The 22,481-nt window shown below is 33.9% G+C and overlaps 1 protein-coding gene across 1 annotated transcript in view; it reads right to left on the minus strand.

Moving 5' to 3' along the window:
• The window catches only part of LRRIQ3 (leucine rich repeats and IQ motif containing 3), a gene marked incomplete at both ends in the record, with an annotated part of 87,151 nt that overhangs the window by 58,889 nt on the left and 5,781 nt on the right, over positions 1-22,481 (minus strand). Inside the window, 2 exons of the mRNA XM_080691443.1 lie at positions 10,970-11,123; positions 16,882-17,015. Coding sequence (XP_080547569.1) covers positions 10,970-11,123; positions 16,882-17,015 — 288 coding nt within the window. The remainder of the gene's footprint in view (positions 1-10,969; positions 11,124-16,881; positions 17,016-22,481) is intronic.

The raw sequence follows: 22,481 nt of genomic DNA on the forward strand, positions 1-22,481 counted from the left end.
TTTCATTTTGTTAAATATGCTGGTTTGGATAAATTATTAGGTGTATTTCTCTTTTCCACTTTCCACTTATCTTTTGTGTACAGCTGATATCCCTAGTGTCCAATGAGAGACAGGTTTTCATCCTGTTGTTGAGGGAATGATGTGCATAATTCCTTCTGACACTGATGAAAGGTGAATACATACATCCAGCCCACTTCAGTGAAAATTGACCCATAATTTTTTTTTAGCCTGAAGAAAAATACAGTAATAAAGTTTAAAGATGGAAAAAACACCGTTAAACTCTTCAGGTATAACATTAGATAACAAGAGCCTGCAAGCAATACCATTCCCTTGAGGACAATGAGCTTAAGCTTTGCTTTTAGGTGCTCATGAATTCTGATTATCATGGCATTTTAAGTGATAGTAAGAAATCTAAAATGTGAGTTTTAATACCACAATAAAATCAAATGTTAAGATTCAATAGGAAAGGCATGTTTTAAAATTATTCTATTGTCCATTAAGATTGTTTCCTGTGAAGTGAGAATATACATTTTCTATAACTAGTCGTTGAAATCATATACTTACTTTCAACATAAAGATTATACAGTGATTTCAAAAAATGTGAATCTTGTATAAAACTTAATTGTGTATTTAAACTGGTATTTTCAATACTGTATCAAAATCTTAGAAATTGTGTGTATAGGAAGAATGACTTGACACACTGAAATCAATTGCTCCACAACCAAGTAGCTTACTCTAATAGTAGCAAGAAGAAACATGATGTAAAAAGTTAAGGGTATCCACCAAGACAGCTTTCTTTTCTTAAGTAAATCTTAAAGGTCTATACTCATCATTTTAAGTATACAAATTATTTTAGTATGCTAATATCATTCACTGGCATAATTTCCAAAAAGTATGAGTTTTACTATAATGATCACAGTTGACACTGTTTTTGAAAAATACTCCAAGGTCTAACCTAACAGGAAAGGTAATAAATTTAGTTTTATATTCATAGTTTATAACTTTATGTCTTTACTTGTATGTTATAATTTTTATCTTATTTCAGTGGTGTCCCTCATTCTTTCTACTGATATCTAAATGATAAGGAGTTTCCATTACATACTATTTCTATAGCAGCACAGTGGATTAGTCTGCTCATAAAATGTTCTAAAATGACTCCGCATTATGTTATGAACAACAATAATATAGATAGAATTTGGATTATACTTCTTTTTAACACAACATGTAGTATTTTAAATAATTATTTGTTGAGTGCCTCCTATGTTCAAATAGCTGTGCTAGGTAAAGGGTGGCAAAAGCAAAATATGACCTGCCATAATTGACTTATTTTTCTAAAGACTTTCACATTAAAATGTCGCCTTAGAAGATGTAGGGCATAAATAAATTTTAGAGGAGATACTAAATGGATAAATATGAGCCGGATGTAGTAGCACACGCCTGTAATTCCAGTACTTGGGAGGCTGAAACAGGATGATCGCAGATTCACAGCCAGCCTCAGATACTTAGTGAGGCCCTCTGCAACTTAGTGAGAACCTGTTTCAAAATAAAAAATTAAAAAAATAGGACTGAGAGTGTAGCTCAGAGGTAGAATGCCCCTGGGTTCAAGCCCCAGTACCACAAAAAAATGGATAATTATGAATAACAATATTCCAGATATTTCAGAGAAACTAATTTCCCCTAAAAGAGAAAAAGAACTTTATTTAATGAAAACCAATCTTTGTTCTGGATTATATCAGGCTCTGTATTCTTTCATTTAATGCTGCAAATTCAAGTGAAACAGATAAAGAGGTAAAAATCTCAGAATAGTCACAATCCTTTTTTTGGGGGGGCAGGCAGGTCTGGGGATAGACCTCCGAACTACACCCCCTGCCCAATTTTTTATTCTTTATTTTAAACAGGGTCCCACTAAGTTGCGGAGGGCCTCACTAAGTAGCTGAGGCTGTCCGAGAACTGCGATCCTCCTGTCTCAGCCTCCCAAATGTTGGGATTACAAGCGTGTGCCACCACGCCTGAAGTCACAATCTTAAATGAAAGTAAAACAGACACCAGGGAGGAGGTTTTGGCTTTGTCTACAGTAATTTAATTTAATTAAAGGCTAGCAAAGGCATTTTAGTGCCTACTTTGAAATGGAGAATATTTTAAAATCAATAGTTATATAGGGGGAAAAAAGCAATACAGTAAAGTCAAGGAGAACTGAAAAAGTATAGATAGCTGTGCCTTTGTATATTAGGCTTAGCTATGAAAAAGAAGATATTTTGCTCTAAGTAAGTGGCCAACTAATTCACAGGAGCTAAATCACAAATTCAATTTAGAATTCCCAGTTAATATACCTTTGTTCATAACCTAACAAATAATTCTGTTATTACATTTTTATATCAACTTGAACTCTTATCCTTCTGCTTTTGCAATGTTTTCTGATTTCTTCTTTTTTGACATCTGTCTTGGGCCATTCACTAAGCCTCCATCTATTGGCCAAGTCTTTTAGTCTTATATTTTTAACATGATTAGCAGTCAGGGGATGCAAAATAAAACTAGTACACTAAGATTCCAGTTAACTTCAGTTAGATCATCAAGAATACAAACAATAATAAATGCTGGCAAGGATGCAGGGACATAGAAACCCTCATTCACTGTTGGTAGGATTGTAAATTAGTGCAACTGCTATAGAGATCAGTGTGAAAGACTGGGAATAGAACTACCACATGATGCAGCAAAACCAGGCTTGCAGATTTTTTCCAAAATAACTGAAGTCAAAATACTCTGGTGATATGTGCATATCCCTGTTTATAGCAGCAAAATTCATAATGGCCAAACTATGGAGCCAATCTAGGTGTCCATCAACAAATAAGTGGATAACAAAAATGTGGTATATACACACAATGAAATTTTACTCAGCCATAAAAAGACAAAAAGTATGCCATTTGCAAGATAACAAATAAAACTGGAAAATACTATGCTAAGTGAGATTAGCCAGTCTCAGAAAGTCAAGGGTCATGTGTTTTCTCTTATATGTGGAAGCTAGAACAAAAATAGAAACCAAAAGGACTCAGTCAAATTAGAAAACAGTAAATTAGTGACTGGGTATTGTGTAGGAAGTTGAGGAGGAAAAGACAATGATTGAGGAAAGGAACAGTTCAAATAAGGTTACATCTATGCAAAGTTTCTCTAATAATCTCACATGTTTGGGGAGGAAACAAAGGGGAGAGTGAGAGTATAAAGAGGGAAATATACCAAGTTATGAGTGTAAGTAGGTTTATATTACTTTGAATCTCATTATGATGTATAACTATATTGAACCAATTAATCTAGAATAAGAGATATCTAAAAGGAAGGAAACATTTAAAAACATAACCAATTTTCTAAGGAATCTCCACACTGATATCCATAGCAGCTGATCTAGTTTGCACTCCCACCAAGAGTGTAAAAGAGTTCCTCTTTCCCCACATCCTTGCCAGCATTTGTTGTTATTTGATTTCTTTATGCTTGCCAGTCTGATTGGGGTTAGATGGAATCTCAGGATTTCCCTAATGGATAATAATGTTGAAAATCTTTTCATGTGTCTATTGGCCATTTGTATCTCTTTTTTTGTGAAGTGTCTATTCAATTCAGTTATTCATTTCTTGATTGGATTATTTGTTTTGCTAGTGTAGAGTCTTTTGAGCCCTTTTTATATTCTGGATATTAGCCCTCTATCAGAGGAGAGATCAGTGTGGAAATTCCTTAGAAAACTGGGAATGGATCCACCATATGATCCGGCTATTCAACTCCTGGGTACTTTTCCAAAAGGGTTGAAATCAGAGAACTACAGCAACATATGTATACCTGTGTTTATAGCAGCACAATTCATAATAGCCAAAATATGGAACCAACTTAGGTCTCCATCAAAAGATGAATGGATTGCAAAATTATAGGAAATACACACAATGGAATTCTACTCAGCAATAAAGAAGAACAAAATCATGTCATTCAGCAAGAAGATGTAAAGATCTGGAGAACATTATGTGAAATGAGATCAGCCAATCACAGAAAGAGAAGGGACATATGTTTACTCTAATATGCTCAAACTAGGGAGTATTAGGAATACAAGAGGGACTTCAGATAATGGAAGGGAAACCTCAGCAAAGCTGAAATGAAAGGGTAGGAGAAGAAGACTGAGGCAGATTAATAGAGGAGCTACATTCAAATATGTGTGAAAGTATGAATGTAGCATGGTCAGCCAGGACACTCATTGTTAGGAGGTGGGGGAGGGGGAGAGGGCACCAAGCACAGTCTGAATGCATGCCATTTTCAATATCATCCACATAAAAAAATTTAAAAATAAAATTATAAGCAAAAAGATGTTACAAAACTGAATAATAAGGCCGGGCATGGTGGTGAATGCTTGTAATTCCCGCGCTTGGGAGTCAGAGACAGGAGGATGGCGCAGGGTTGAAGCCAACCTCACTGGCTTAAGAGACCCTGTTTCCAAATAAAAATATAAAATAGGTCTGGGAGTGAAGCCCGGAGGTAGAAAGGTTTCCAGGAACCCCAGTACCACCAAAAAAAAAAAAAAAAAAAAAAAAAAAGCCTGAATAACAAGTGAACAGCAATTAACAATTAAATAGATTGGCCCAGTGACAGATGAAACACAACTAAATATTTAGTAAACTGGAAGAGTAGTGATAATAGGGTCCCAGAAAGAATCAAGAAGAAGCTAATGAAATATTCAGAAAAGAAAAGAAGGTCCATAGAGAATACAAATTTGTTCATACTAGGTAAAAAAAATTCTACCACAAGATTTTTGGCATTAGCACAGCTTAGCCTTGTATAAATCACATAAATACCTTAATACGGTGAAAATTTGCTTCCATCTAATATATAGGTGTCTCTTTTATTTTAAAATTTTATACCATAATTTTCTAGTCCTATTAAATATATTTTTCTCGATTATTTTCTATCTCCTTTGTCGTTGGCTTTTTACAACTGCTCTGCAGTAAAAACTACTTTTTGTTTCTCCATACTGGTTCTCCACTTTTATTATAGAACTGTGGTTGCAAAAATTGTAGTAATAGAAAAGAAACCTACAACAAATTTAGGCATGGATAATGGGAATCCAAATTAAAAATATCTGAAAATATGCAATAGGAATATAACTTCAGAGGTACAGAATAAGGATCATTATCATGCCAGAAAATTTTTCTTTAAATAAGAAAAAGTGGGCTCAAGGCATGAAGTCTGGAGAATGAGGTAGATAAGAACAAAAGCACATAGATTTGAGCCAGCTTTTTACTGGTTATGCAATTAGACTTTCACTCTCAGTTGCTCAAAAAGAGAAAAACATTAAGTACTAGAGAGAATGAAGTTGAATAGTACCCAAGTAAATTCCTAGTGTCTCCATGAATGAATTTGGGCAAGAATATTACATATAGCTCACAGAAATGTAAACACAGTGCCTTTACACATAGAGCACAAGATTACTTTCATATTGTGTGTTGAATACAATATCACTACCTTCGAAAATGTTTTAGAAGGACAGGACATGTAGATATGTGAGTGTTCTGTATAAATCATAGTTTAGAAACAGCTATAAAAATCTTAAAAGTATTTTCAATAAAAGATTATATATATGTATATATATATATCCTATTGAAAGATATTAATAAGAAAGAATTTTATTTTCATTGGTATTTATATTTGTCTTGTGATTCATTGGGAAAATATATTACACATTTTTATATTAAGGCTCATATATGTGGACTGAGTTTTAGATAAACTTTTGTAAATGATATGTTAAAAGAAGCTAGTAAAGTTATTATCTGGTAACTTTTTATAAGAATCTTCCTAAAATTTCATAATTTATAAGTCTTCCTTATAACTAATGACTTATAACTCCCCTAGTTTGCATCTCAAGGATGTTACTTAATGTTCCATTACTCACTTCCATGTACAAAGTAGGTATTGAGTACTAAAAACACCATAAACACTTTCTAGTTCCTTTTCATTTTCCTTTTCTAGAATGTATGAATGCATTAGCTAAATTTTCTGATCAACTCTTTCATTTTCTAGTTATTAGTCAATTGACTGGCAACCCTCACAGCTTTGAATCTCAAATTATTAGTTTAGCATCCACTTGCTGATTTTCAAAACTAATTCTGCAATTATTTGGTTTCAAATCTTTCTTCTTTACATCTATAAAGCTAATAATAAATGGTGTCACAGGTTAATTTCTCCAGAAAGGGGCTGCCAAGACAAAATTAAGCATGCAAAAACTTATTAAAAAGTAAAACATGTTAAAGAAAAATGGAGAAATCTGGATTAAGCTGGGAAAGCCAGTCTCTGCCGATCCAATAGAGAAATATAAACCAAAGTCTGATTGCTTGAAAACTTCAGTACCACACTGAGTAGAAATGAACAGATCTTTACAAAGCTCACTTAATTATCTTTAGTCAGTCTAGAAAATAATATGACCTTGTCTTGAAAGTGGAGGTGGACAAATGATGTTGGAAAAACTAGTAACTGTATACAAAAAAAAAAAAAAAAAATGGAAACAAACCCCACTTTCTTACCCAGCACAAGTGTCAATTGAAAATGGATCAAAGAATTAGAAATCAGGCCAGAGACCTTGCATCTCTTTAAGGGGGCATAATTCAATACTTCAACACATAGGTGCAGGTAAAAGCTTTCTCAGCAAGACCCCAAAGGCACAGAAATTAAAAGAAGAATTTATACATGGGATTGCATTAAACTGAAAACCTTTTGTACAGCAAAGGAAACTATCAAGAACCTCAACAGAGAGCCGACAACATGGGAAAAAAATTTGCAAACTACTCATTCAACAGAGGGCTAATATCTAGAATATAGAAAACTTAAGAAACTCAATGTTAAGAAAACAAATAGCCCAATTAAAAACATGGACAAGTGAACTAAATAGATACCTCACAAAAGAAGAAATTTAAATGGCCAATAAATGCATTAAAATGCTCAGCATTATTAGCAATCAGAGAGATACAAATCAAAACTACCCTGAGACTTCACCTAACTCCAACTAGAATGGCAATCATTCAAAACAGAAAGAACAACAAATGCTGGTGAGGATGTGGAGAAGTGGAAACTCTAAAACATTGTTGGTGGGATTGCAAATTAGTGGAGCCACTTTGGAGAACAGTAATGAGGATCCTCAGAAGAATGGGAATGAACTTACAATATGATCCAGAAATACTAATTCTGGGTATCCACCCTAAAGAAAGGAAACCAAACTACCAAATTAATGCATGCATATCTATGTTCATAGCCCCACACAATTCACCATTGCCAAACTATGGAACCAGCCAAGATGTCCATCAGTAGATGAAGGTATATATACACAATGGAATTTTGTTCAGCCATAAAGAAGAACAAAATTATGTCATTTTCAGGAAAATGGATGGAGTTGGAGAACATTATGCTAAGTGAGATTAGTCAGGCACAAAAAGTAAAATATTGGGTGCTCTCCCCAATATTCAGAAGCTAGGGAGAAAAAGAGTCATAGGAAGAACTCTAGATGAAGGAAAAGAAACCATAGATGAACAAATAAGGTGACCTAACTGAGGGGGATGGAAGGGGAGAAGAGGGAAATTCCCTAATGTATAGTCATTCAGTAAGTCAAAGACGAGGAGGGAAGGGGGAGGGAAGGGGGTAAAAATTGGGTAAGGGCTAAATAAGTGATATACACATATACCTCATTAAGATGTGTGATTATAATTCACCAATGAAAATTAAAATAAAATTATTAATGAAAAAATACACACTTCTGGTGAGATTGAAATTAGTACAACCACTATAAAAATCAATATAAAGATTCCTCAAAATCCTAGAAATGAAATAATTATATGACCCAGCCCTATCAATCTTTTGTATTTATGCAAAATAATTAATTCAGCATACTATAGTGGAATACATGCATACCCATGAGTTTAGCAGTGCAATTCACCATAGCTAAGTTATGGAACAAACCTAGGTGAAAAATAAAATGCAAGGTATACATACAATGGGGTTTTAGTCAACCATGAAGAAAAAAATATGTCTTTTGAGGAAAATCGATAAAAATGGAGAGCATTATGTTAAGTGAAATAAGCCAGACTCACAAAATCAAGGACTATACATTTTTTTTTTAAATGTGGGAGTTAAAGAGGAAAAAGAAAAAAAGGGGGGAGGGGATACGTGAAAACTTAAAGCAAAACAGTAAAGTGGGAGAAGAGGACCAGAGAGGGAGGAAGATAGGGAAAAGTTAGGTACTGCAGAAAAAAAAAATGGCCAAATTATGTTTGTGCTTTTACAAATATGTAACAATGAATTCCACTATTATGTACAATCATAATGTACCAATGTAAAATAGGAAAAAATCATGTTTGAAATACAGAAAATAAATGAAAAAACACTATTCACGTGAGCAAAGAATAAGTAACTGAGAAAGAATCTTATCATCAAGCTTATTTACTGTAACTTTCTCAAGAACTTTAGGCCAAAGTCCCAGTAAAGAACTGCTGTTTGCTATCACTCCCTGTGAATATATTTTCCTCAATAAACACTGAAGAAAAAAGATTGACCATGCCAAAAGAGATTTTAAATATTCTTAGGTACCACAAAAAACATAGTAATAGAGTTTAGATTTCCCTAAAATCTATCATATTGATATCCAAGTTTTCTTAAAAGTTGATCTACTGAACCATCATCATCTTGTATTTTTGTCAGCCTTATCTGCACAAACTGATGACTGACTTGTATTTGCCACAGATAAGTAGTATTGTAATTGTTTCACTACTCAACTTATTTCTCACAGCTGCTGACTTTTTATTCTTTATGTTATTTCCTATCGATCCTCGTTCCATAAACTTTGTGTGTGTGTTTAGACATCTGGCTTTTAAGTGTGGCATCTCTTAAGTGAATATAATTTGAGCACTCTGCTGGTTCTTTCCACTTTAGGTTACAGTAGATATGAGAAATGTAAGCCCCCCCCCCACCTTTTAGTGATATTGGGGATGGAACCCAGGAGCATTCTACCTCTGAGCTACACCCCAGCCTTATTTTTATTCTTTATTTTGAAAGAGGTTCTCACTGAGTTGCGGAAGGCCTCACTAAATAGCTGAGTCTGGCCATAAACCCAGATCCTCCTGTCTCAGCCTCATAAGTACTGAGATTACAAACTTGTGCCAACACCAGTCTGGAAATTTAAGCCTTTTGTATAAACAACTTTGCATCCTCAAACAAAAGCAGATACAGACATCAAATACTTCATCTAAATATTGACCCTTAAATTTTATTCTTACCAAATCCCATTCTATTATTTGCTCATAGCATTCATTCTTAATTCCCAATATTAAATGCTATTGTTTTTCCATTCCCATTTATTTCTCTACTTTCAATATTCTTTGGGTCCTATATTTCCTTAGCGACTCTCTGGTATCAGTTGTTCTTACTATAGTTTCTAGTAAACCAAATTCCAAGGCATAAGAAACTAGGTGGATTAGTGGTTAAAATAATAAAATAATCACGTATCAACTAAGTGATATGGAAAGAAGACTATAAAGAAAGCCACAAGGTTGAAGGGCAATATTATGCAGAAGAAAGAATAACTCACCAAAAATGAATCTCATAAAGATAATTTCAATTACTTTAAGATATTGAGATAAATACAATTCTTAAAATGTTATACGAGTGGAGACTATAAACAACAAAAGAGCATTAGACAATTTAAATATTTATAGACCATGAAGAAATACTTCTTAAAAAGTGAAAATAATGGTGATGTGTTTAGCAAAATTAAATCTAAAAAACATTAAGCAAATCATTTATTATAAATGTATTTTACCAAACATTTTATAAAATTCAATGTACTTGAAAACCTCTGATGATGTTAGAGTCAACATGACTTAATTTAAAATAATCTTTGAAAAATAAATATTTTGTTTTTATTCGTACATATTTAATAGTCACTTGCCACAACTTATATCTATATATTCATATATTTAAACATATACATATTAGTTACTGTTATATTCATATTAGCTATCAGTATACAACAAATTATTTATTATTATGTAACATTTACTGAAAAATCTTTTCTATATAAAGCATTCAAAACAGCAGGTAACATGCTCTGAAATAAATGAGCTTATATTCTACAGAGGGTCATAAGAAGCTTCACATAAACCAAATGGCACTGGGTATGGATGAGGAAAATGTTTTGAATAGTATGCATTTGCCTTTAAAATCTGTTTTTACTTGAGGAAAAATATTTTGTAAGGTTTGAGGACTTAATGGCATTCCTGTGCCACATCTAGAACACAAGTTCTCATTTAATAAAATGAGACTCATCACAGTGTGGAACTTAAATAGTCACTTCTGATCATACAGATGTCATCTGAGCACTTATATCTCACAGTACTCAGAAATGGGTCTGCATATGAATAAGTTTATCACAAACATAGTACTTTTGAAGTTATAAAAATTTTACCATACTTTATTTCAATATAATGCTGTCTTTATACTTGCCATTAGATAATGTATGTAAATTATATACCACACACAAAGTACCTAGCACAGTGCCTAATACATAGTGAGCACTCAATGTAAGTAAATATCTATTTTCATTGTATCCTCAAAACAATTTGTGATTTATCATAAAATATTAAATTATACATGGAATTATCAGTCCTTAATAAATTAAACATTTTTTTGTTTAATTGAACCACTAAGTTTTATTTTACTCTTGCTACTTGCAGTAACTAAATAGAAAATAATATGTACATATAAAAACAAATTATAAAATAGTTGTGATATTATTGATCCACTATATAATAATGTACAACTACATGACTTTTCTCACAATCTAAAACAAAATATTAATAATATAATGAGAAATATTTGAGATTTTAAAAATTCTTAATAATGCTTCATAGATTATACATTTATTAACTTAAGTAAATATTTCAAAGCAATTAACTATACTTACATGTTTCCAACATGCGAGCTTCCCTTTTATACTAGTTTCAGGCTTGAAAAAGATATCCTTGAAGAATTTGTCTTCATATCCATTGGTTATGTAAACCCATTTTTTTTCATGTTGTCTAATTCTTTCAAGATGTTTTTTATGCACAAATTTAGGGCTGAATATAAAGATAAGAAAATTGTCCATCAGTTCTTGTCAAAAATGTGAAAAATATTCATTAATTTACTCCATCTTAAAAAATATAATGCCGGGCGTTGTGGCGCACGCTTGTAATCCCCACACTTGGGAGGCTGAGACAGGAGGATCGCGCAGGTTCGAAGACAGCTCCGCTGGCTTAAGAGACCCTGTTTCCAAATTAAAAAGTATAAAAATAGGTCTGGGAGTGTAGCCCGGAAGTAGAAGGGTTTCCAGGAACCCCAGTACCACCAAAACCAAAAAACCCGAAAAAACAAAATATATATATATAAGAATAAATTTAATGTAATATGTATTTTTGCATTATTGCTACATCATACTATGCAGGGACTAGGTTTGTTAATCAACATTCTTCAAAGTATGAATGAGTGCTAAGAAAGTACTGCTATTATGAATACACATTACGTACTTACCTCTGGTATGCATTTCAAAATATAATGCCAATGAGAACATTACTAAATTATCAACATGTAAAAGTTTGGTCTGCCTTCAACAAATGACTTTATCAGTCCTTTAAAATCCTAGTTAGATGAGAGGCAGTTTAGAGTATAAGATCAAGGAACATGGGGTAGGGAAAAAAAGAATTTTAGCTCTTCCACGGGAGTATTAATATTGATTCTAATTTTCTAAGAATATAAACTAAAATGAGATAATTTTCTAAAAAAGGTATATTGTATACCAGAGGTTAACTTGAGGATAATGAACTTAGTGAATTCATAAGCAAAATATGTCTTAAACTTTTTCTAAATTCAAATATATTGGCAATAAACTAACACACAATATTGCTTGAAATAATAAAACAGAAAAATTATACTCAATATTAGAGAAATTTGTTGGTGCAGAGCAAAAACCAAAGAAAAAAGATCATACCCCCAAAAGTCAGAACACTTTTCCTATACATCTTGTCCTTGCCCGAATGAAATGAAAATAATAAGGTTTGATTTTACCTTTTGTTACTCTGGAAAAGTGAAAAAACATATATTTAAGAATACTATTATATCTTGGAATTAAAATACTAAAAAGTTAATATAAGGGCCCAAAATATCCCTTTAAAACAAAGACATGTATGAATCAAATCCAATGCTCTTCTCTACTGAATCTGTCAAAGGGCAAGGTAATAACTTTAGTGATTTATTAAAAAATTGAAGCTGGCCCTGATGATACATGCCTATAATTTCAGTACTTGGAAGGTTGAGACAGGAGGATCCCAGGTTTGAGTCATCCTCAGCAAATTATCAAGACCCTGTTTTAAAATAAAAATGAGGGGATAGGGAGGAACTCGACAGAGGGAGGGAGCACGAAGTATTGTGCACATGTAAGTTACTGTCTTAGTATCATAATTATTGAAAGTTATCCAGAATTGATAAAAGAAAAACCATTTCTTAGAAGCATAAAGCCTAGGTGAAAAATGGCAACTAAAAAGTGGTGGGACATAGCACATCTTAGTAGCAGTAACAAAATCAACTACCAAAAGGCAGCTCCTTGACTAGAAAAACAATGCAGTGAAGATATTTATGAACAAAAATAAAAAAAAGGAATCATGGCAAAAGAATATTCAAAACTCAGATCACAAGATCCACAACAAAGAGCCCAAGTGTGCAACTGACCTGGTGTGGTGGTAGCACTATCTCAGGCCGCTGACCCAAATTGTGATTGCTGGCTCCACAGCCCCAAGAAATTCTAGCACGTAATCCAAGAACTTGAAGTGCAGAAAGTGGAGGCAGAGCTACAACATCTTAAGCAACCAGCACCATGCTTCCGGGATGGAGAAAAAGATTCAAAAGAAGATGGCACCCGCATCAGCACACTGTGCCCTCCAGAGACCTGGCCCGCAGAACAGCAATGTAACTGCGTTCCTTGGCAGACTACCTCCCAAAGGGTTTGGCTAGAATCTACAGACACAGAAAAGGCCTATAGTGTCCAGGGTGAACTACCGGCACAGGGTCACAAGGGGTTGCTCTGAAACTACATTGGACACCCTCCACCAGAGCAGGTAGAGAGATGCAGGTCCAGGGACTAAAGGTGCAGAGTCAAGATCCTGAAAGCACAGAGCCCAGGGCCAGAGAGTGCAGACTCTAGGGCCGGAAAGTGCAGAGCCTATGGTCAAAAACCACATAGCCCTGTGCCTACATGGAACTAATTTACAGTGACAAACACCACCCTGACACTTGAACACACTCCTTCAAGGCCACTACTACATTAATATAAAAATCAAATAAAGATACCTCAAGGAAAGAAAATTATAGACCAAAAAGTTTGATAAACATAGATGCAAAAATTCTAAACAAAATAATAGCTCTATGCATTCAAACGATATCAGGGGAATTGTATATCACGACCATGTTGGTTCATCCCTGAAAAGCAAGACTGGTTCAACAAATGCAAATCAATACATGTTTTTCACTACATAAATAGAACTGAGAACAAAAAACACACCATCATATCAATATATGCTGACAAAATCCATCACCCACTCATGTTGAAAACACTGCAGAAAATTGGAATAACCAACACCATATTGAAGGGGAAAAACTGCAAGAATTCCCCCTAAAATCATGATCAAGACAAGGATGCCCAAAATAACCACTGCATTTCAATAGAGTCGTCGAAACTCTTGCCACAGCAATAGGAAAAGAAAATAATATCAAAAGAATTCAAATAAGGAAGAGAGAAAATTATCTTTGTTTGCTGACAACATGATCCTATATCTAGAAAACCAAAAAAACTCATCCAAAAGACTACTGGAGCTGATTAACCAATTCAGCAAAGTTGCAGAATATAAAATCAACCTAAAGAAATTAGTTGCTTTTCTATATACCAACAATGAATCCACAATGAAAAAATAAAGAAAACAATTCCATTAACAATAACCTCAAAACCAATAAAATACCTAGAAATAAACCTAATCAAAAACATAAAAGACCTCTACAATGAAAATTATAAAATATTAAAGAAAGAAATTGAAGAAATTCTTGAAAGATCTCACTTGCTCATGAATAGGCAGAATAAATATCATCAAAATGGCCATTCTGCCAAAAGTGATCTACAGATTTAATGCAATTCCTATCAAAATACCAAAGACAGCCAGACATGATGGCATATGCTTGTAATCCCAGCATTTGGGAGGCTGAGACAGGAGGATCATGTTTTGCTGACAGCCTCAGCTACTTAGGCCCTTTGCAACTCAGTGAGAACTTCTTTCAAAATAAAGAATGAAAAATAGGACAAGGGGTGTGGCTCAGAGGTGTAATGACTCTGGGTTCCATCTCCAGACTCTCTCTCCAAAAAAAAGAGAGATTCTTCTTCTTAGACCTAGAAAAATCAGTTATGAATTTTATGTGGAGAAAGAAAAGAACCAGAATAGCCAAAATAATTCTCAGCAATAAAAACCACACAGGGTCCAGGCATGGTGGCACACGTTTGTAATCCCCGCGCTTGGGAGGTGGAGACAGGACGATCGCGCAGGTTCGAAGCCAGCCGCGCTGGCTTAAGAGACCCTGTTTCCAAATAAAAATATAAAATAGGTCTGGGAGTGTAGCCCAGAGGTAGAAGAGTTTCAAGGAACCCCAGTACCACCAAAACAACAACAACAAAAAAAAAAAACCCACACAGGAGGCATTACAATGCCCGACTTCAAATTATACTACAGAGCAATAGTAGTTAAAACAGCATGGTATGTGCACAATAACAGGCACACAAACCAATGGAACAGAATAGAAGATATAGAAACAAACCCATATACCTATACTCAGCTGATCTTTGACAAAGGGGCCAAATTCATATGCTGAAGAAAAGACAGCATTTTCACCAAATGTTGCTGGGAGAACTGGCTATCCATTTGTAGAAAAATGGTACTAAATTCTTTCCTCTCACCATGCACAGGAATCAACTCGAGATGAATCAAAGATCTGGATATCAGACCGGAGACTGTGAAGCTATTAGAGGAAGGCATAGGTTCACAACTCCAACATATAGGTATCGATAGTAACTTCCTCAACAAGACCTCCAAAGTGCATGGAATTGAAACAAGAATTAACGAGTGGAAATGACATCAAAATAAAAAGTAGGTATGTACATGTACCCCATCTTCACCTGGTTGAAATGCAAAATCTCAGACCCTGTGAGTTCATTGTGGCTGCACATGTTTATATGGTTATGCTGGGCAGTGGCCCAAGGGGATGGAGAGTTTACGTACAGCATTGTTCAGTTTCATCTCTGGAGGGTGTGATGAACTCAGCTGCGACTCCTGAAAGTTGTAGCTGGTGTTTTCATGGGAGAAACTGAAGACTATAATTTCTAATGAGCTGCAGCCACTTTCCAATGACTTTCCAAGTCATTGTTGTTTTTTTTTCCCTGAGTCTTAGGCAGTCCAGTACTGTAAGGCAAGATGGCACCACCACAGCGCCCTTGGCCACAGCTATTGAAGATAGTTGGGGTTCTTTTCTGCTCTCTGATTGGCCTTCTAGCTTTTTTTTTTTTCTGCAACCTTTTACTTGTTGTGCTCTTTTAAAATATATGCTGCTTTCTTTTTTTTTTTTTTTTGTCAGAACTTTATTTTCTTGACAATGGAGATGGAGTGTTAGCAGGACTAATATGTGCTGCTTCCCTAAGACACCATATTCCTAGAAGTCTAAAGTATATACTATATTTAAATAGAACATATGACATGGAAATATTTCTAATGAAGATGCAACTGTCACCAACTGACTGATCTTTATCCTAGATGCTCTGACTTGTTCTCACTTGTAAACTCATTCTCTCTTGTACTTTGACCTTGGCTTATAAAGTATATTGAATCAATTCCTAAGAATTTACAGACACCGTATTACAGTAAATTTTTCTATTTTTCCCTAATACCAATCTCTATCAGAAGCATGACCACATATGAGTTAGCTTACAATGGCTAATAGACAATTCTTTGCCTTACCATAGAATGTTGAATCTCATTTTGGTGAAATGTCATAATCTTGTTTCCTTGAGAAATGTTTATTCTTCTACTATATATTTTAACTCTATCCACATATTGAATTTTTTTCTCCTGAATTTAATTATTTAGCATTAAGAAGAAGCTGTATAAAAATCTTCATTTATTTTTCTATAGTTTTTGTATCTGGCATAATTACATATAAATTGATGAAACAGTATCCTATCTTATTTCTCTAAGTATGATATTGAGAGATTTTAGCAAAAAGAATTTTCCTTCATTTGCAGAGGCCAATGAAAGGAATGCAAAAATATAAGAAAAGAGGAAAAGAGCTAAATAAGATTGATATGCTATATAGATTAATGTGATAGCAGATATCTCAGCAAAACTGTCTTTATATCCAAACAAAACAGAAAAATTCTTATATGTAGCTTTTATGGTTCATATTTCTATTGTATCTCATTATATAGTTAATGGATTCTATTTATATTACATATTATTATATAAAAATCTTTATATGTTTTATATATTTTAATTAAATTTTAAATTAATTAATTATAATTAATACAAAATTATTTATTATTTTAGTCAATTTAAAATAAAAGTATGTAATTTTGATTATGCTGAATATTATATCACTATAGAGTCTATAATATTAAACTTAATGAGGTCAAATAATCTATAAACTATCATTCATGATAGAGAATATAAAAACTCAAATTATTTGAGTTTTTTTCATTTTAGTACCTTATTTTTATCTTATTTTTGTATTAAAATAGAAAGATAATAAACATACCTCAAATTTTTTCTAACCAAGAAACCACGTATCCATCTTTGCACAATCAAAACTGGTGAATTATGAGCCATTATTTCATTAATTCTTGAAATAATATATTTAATATTATTGAGTTCATCCTCATAATTGGCTCCCTGTACAAAGAAAATATATTTAATAATATATTTTGTAAAAGTTATTTCCAAAAGATATTATAAAGTTGGTAATCTAATTGCATACATAAATTAGTAAAATACATTTTTACTAATTTAAGAAATAACTATTTAAGAAATAACTCATCTCTTTGCTAAACTAGTACAAAACTAGTACAAAAAAGTACCCTTCCTCTATGATTGATTTACATAACTCTCCTTGATGGCCTTTAGTGTTAGGCCTATGATAGACCTAACACAGATCTTCCAAATTCTCATTTTTTCCCATAATATTAGCTGAACTGCTTCGTTTTCACTGATCTATTGGAATTAAATGCTTGTGTGCCAAACTTTGGTTAAGATTCTCTCCTTCCCAGAGGCATGTGAACTTTGGTCCACTCTCAGCCTGAGCCAACACACAGCCTCTTCTTATAGCCCCTCTGTGTAAAGGCTAGTCTCAGAGTCAAACATTCTCTGATCTACTATCAGATCATGCCATTTTGCTTAATGTTTATTCCTCCCTATAAAAGACAAACCCTTGTGGTAACCCTCAAGACTTTTACAGATCTTGTGGTCATAGAATTCAATTACACAGCCCCCCTCTGCCTTTGGCAATAGCCTCTTTTCCTCATTTGCAAGGAGACTGTCACATAAAGTTATCTTCTTACTACATCTTGATTTCTTTGGTTTGACTTGACAAGCCTTACCTTAATGCAAATATTGGTCTACTTTCATCACATAAGCAGTAAGTTTAATAGCTCTTTATCTTATATATCTAAGACTAATTATGTTTTCTGGTGTATAATTAGTATTTGATTACTGATTATTAAATCATTAAGTAATCAGCATTGTTGGCCTCTCAATTTGATTTGACAATGTCAATCAATTCTTGTTTCTCAATTCTGAGTTGCAATACTATCACACTCCTAATTTTTCTACCTTTATAATTTTTATTTCTCAGTCCATATTACTGATTCATTATCTACAAACCATGTAAACATGTGAGTCAATTAGACTTTGTTTTTTTACCTTTATTTGCTAACTTTCCTCAAATGATCACTGTCCTGGCTACTTCTTACTGTCTTACATATTCAGATTATCCACAGGGCTATATTTTCCATCAGAAATTGTCTCTTAAATTACTGAGCTATAAAGGGATTTTCTAATTCCCTGTCTGTACTTACATCAAAAACTAAAATAATCATCTCCCCACTTAGGCCAATGCATACTGGATATTATTTTACCAATATAGTCATTAAAACTCTTCTTTATTTTGTGAACTAATAAACCCACAGTCCTCCTTCTCTTTTACTTTCTACCCAATAAATCACTTAATTTTATCAAATAAATACTTCTTCAATCTGTTGCTTATACTTTATGTGCTTTCTACTAATTTATTAATCAGCCCTTCTAGGTTAAGGCCCAAACTTCTTTAATAGAATCCACACTTATACCCCCAAATCTCATTAAAAATAAAAATAAATCTAATTAAAAGACTTTTAGAAACATTAAAGTAGGTCTGGCACTATAAATTCCTATGTAAAAAACAAAGCTAAATGTAAACATTAAATTTAAATTACAAACTATACCAATCAGAAGCCAATCAGAAACCTTGAACTAGATACTTCTACTCTAACCAATAAAAATTGTTTTGTCTTGCTTCTGCAACCACTTTATAAAAGTCCTTCCTCTCCCACCCGTTTCTGGACAAAATGTTAGCTGCTTGTGGTCTGTTGTTACTCTGATTCATGAATCAGGGAATGCTCATGTAAACTCTAAAATTTAAATGTGCTTAAATTTTTCTTTTATTATTTCAATGTCCCTCCACTCAAAAATATGGAATACAAAATACCAGGTTATACAAAAGCCTTAAATATATCACCAAGATACTGCAATATAAAGTTCTTTTCCCTTAGTATTACATATGCTATTTTTAATTTTTAATTCCTTTTTTTTCTGTCTGTCTATCTTTCTTTTTATCTATTTATTTATTTTGTGGTATTGGGAATTGCACCCAGGGATATTCTACCTCTGGGCTACACCCCCAGCCAATATTATTTTTGTTTTTGAAAAAGTATCTCTACTAGGTTTGCGAAAATCATGTTAGGTTGTTGAGGCTGGCTTCAAACCTATGATCCTCCTGTCACATTTTCCAAGTACTGGGATTACAGGTCATGCCTAGCTTTTTTTGTTTGTTTGTTTTTATTTTTTGGTGGCACTGGGGTTCCTGGAAGCCCTTCTACCTCCAGGCTACACTCCCAGACCTATTTTATACTTTTTTTTATTTTTGGAAACAGGGTCTCCCAAGCCAGCACGGCTGGCTTGGAACCTGCGCGATCCTCCTGTCTCCGCCTCCCAAGCACGGGGATTACAAGCGTGTGCCGGGCCATGCCTAGCTTTTTAAAAATCATTTGACGTGGACAAATTTGTCCTTTAAATTCCAACAATATTAAACCACGTGTTGTTCCTTGAATTTGCCAACTCTTTGGGAATGCTTTGCACTCTCCCTCACTTTTCAACAATCATGTCAGCACCTCTATTTGCCTAGAGATTTTTTTATACTCAAAATATCTAAAGTGTAAATATTTATGCTTTACTTTTTCTTACTTTAAAATTTTTATAAACAAAATTTTATTTTCAAATTTGATTGGTGCGATGTAATTATATGTCCTAGTGAGATTCAAAGTGATAAATCCACAAGGAGTGCTAATACACCTTCGGTGGGATTGTAAATTAATACAATCACTATGGAAATCATAATGGAGACTTATCAAAAGACTAGGAATGGTTGTACCATGTTAACTACCTATACCACTCCTCAAGATCTTTCCAAAAGAATTAAAGTCACAATACTATAGTTATACATACATATTCACATTTATAGCAGCGCAATTCACAATAGGCAAATTATGGAGCCAACTTAGGTATCCGCCAAAAGATGAATGAATAAAGAAAATGTGTTACATATACACAATGGCGTTTTACTCAGCCATAAAAACCAAAATTATGCCATTTGCAAGAAAATGGATGGAACCAGAGAGTATTATTCTAAGTAAAATCAGCCAGTCTCAGAAAGTTAAGGGTTGTATTTTTTTTTTCTCTCTTATGTGGCAGCAAAAAATAGAAAAAAAAAAAAAGGTAAATTTGATGTTAATTAGAAAACCAGTAGAATAGTGGAAGAGGATCCAGGAGGGAGGAGGCTGAGAAGAGAAAGGAGGCTGAGAAGAAAAAGGAGGCTTGGGAAGGAAACAAGTGTTCGTTTGCTTGCTTGCTTGTCTAGAGAACTCAGGTCCATATTTTTCCTATTAATTTTTAATTGCTTTTAATTTTCTCTATTGTAATTTCTATTCATGTATTTTAGATATCCTGGATCTGTGGTTCATGTGTAATTATTATTCTTTTCATATATTCTTAGTTTAGTGTAGCCATTCTGTCAAAGATCAGCCTTCTTTACCTATCATTTATTTCAGTTAGATGACTGAGTCTAACCTCTCTCTGGTGCTCCTGACTGCTATCACAGATGAGTCCTGCCACTTAACCATTTGCTATTTATTGAAATCCTGCCTATACTTGGGCCTCTCCATGAAATTTATTCTACTACCTATAGAAAGGAACTTATCACTTGTCCCAATAATACTCTCAACAAATAGAAGAATTCACAAATTTTTGCTTAGTTTGACATTTTATTATGTATATTAGGAAAAATAACAAAGTCAGCTGCCCTTTGTTTCTCTTTTTTAAGTCTATTAGGCTGCTATAACAAAATGGAATAAACTACCTCACTAATAAATAACAAATCTTTATTCCTTACAGTTCTGAATGCTGGAAAATCCAATATAAAGGCAGTGGCAGACCCAAAAGAGGGCCTGTCTGGGTGAAGGCTCCCTTCGTGGTTTAGAGACAATGCCTTCCTACTGTGCTTTCAGATGGCAGGGCAGGGAAGGGATCTCTTCAAGGCCTCTTTTATAAGGTTATTAATCCCACCATCATAATCTAATTACTTCTGAAAGTATCTCCAAATGTTATCACATAGGGAATCAATTTCAATATTTGAATTTTGGGGGAAAGCTAAAAATTCAAATTATAGCAAGCTTTATTATTGCTGTATCTTAAACAAATGTACACTCTGTCCAGAAAGTACTGCTATGAATTAATTTAAAAACTATCCTTTCCTGGTTTCTACTCTAGATGTGATTTCCACAAGTCTTCATGTTTCTCTGTTTGCTGCACTTGGGCCCGTGGTGTTCATATATTGCATAGGAAAGAAGAGGTTTAGTGTTAAGTATATACAAGTGGGTAGGGAAAAGGAGGAAGTGAGGGGAAGACTCAGGAGGGGATTTAGATGACGAAAGCTCAAGTAGTCAGATGAAGTTCTGGTCAGACACAGTTCTCCACAGTAAACAATCATTAAATTATACTGTATTTGGGCCTGGTGGCACTCGCTTGTAATCCCAGCGCTTGGGAGGCTGAAACAGGAGGATCGCACAGGTTCAAAGCCAGCCTTAGCTACTTAGTGAGGCTCTCAGCAACTTAGTGAGACCCTGTTTCCAAATAAAATATAATATAGGTCTGGGAGTATAGCCCAGAGGTAGAAAGCCTCTGGGTTCCAACACCAGTACCACCAAAAAAAAAAAAAAAAAAAAAAAATTTACACTAGTTTATTATACAGCCCTACTTTCTACAACATAAGCAATTTATTATCTTTAAAGAAATATGTAAAATAATCATTAGATATGAGCAGTGTTAATGTACCTTCTAGAGAAAAAGGAAATTTCAGACGATATATATATATATATATATATATATATATATATATATATATATATTGTGTGTGTGTGCATGTGTGTGTGTGTGTGGTACTGGGGGTGGAACCCAGGGGCGTTCTACCTCTAAACAACACCCCCAGTTCTATTTTTTATTCTTTATTTTGAAACAAGGTCTCATTGAGTTACAAAGAGCCTCACTAGGTAGCTGAGGCTGGCCATGAACCACGATCCTCCTGTCTCAGCCTCTGAAATGCTGGGATTACAAGTGTGTGCTACCACATCAGCTTGACAATATTTAAATTTCCTGATGTCCTAAAAGAATTATCGTAAAAACTCCAATAAAAGGTATCACTGCAAACTTGTAATAATACCAGGCACCATTAGATATCTGAGGGCAGATGGAAGTCTCCTCTTTCTAGAAAAAAGCATTGCATTTCCTCCATTAGAGCAGTGATGGCACTGCCTTGGTGAAATCCAATTTCTACCACTTGCTAGCTGTGTGATGGAGGTAAATAACCCATTTAGGTTCTGTTTTCATCATCTTTAAAATGAGATAAAATGGTATTATCTCATTGGTTTGTTGTGAAGCAGCAAGCTAGAAATAGTCTGTCTTGCCATGAACAGAGAATTTTGTGTGATTCTGGTGAAAAAGAAAAAGAAGAAGGAAGAGGAGGAGGAGAAAAGAAAAATGGAAAAAATATGG

The sequence above is a fragment of the Muscardinus avellanarius genome, assembly GCF_963383645.1.
Source record: "Muscardinus avellanarius genome assembly, chromosome: 3".
Taxonomy (NCBI): domain Eukaryota; kingdom Metazoa; phylum Chordata; class Mammalia; order Rodentia; family Gliridae; genus Muscardinus; species Muscardinus avellanarius.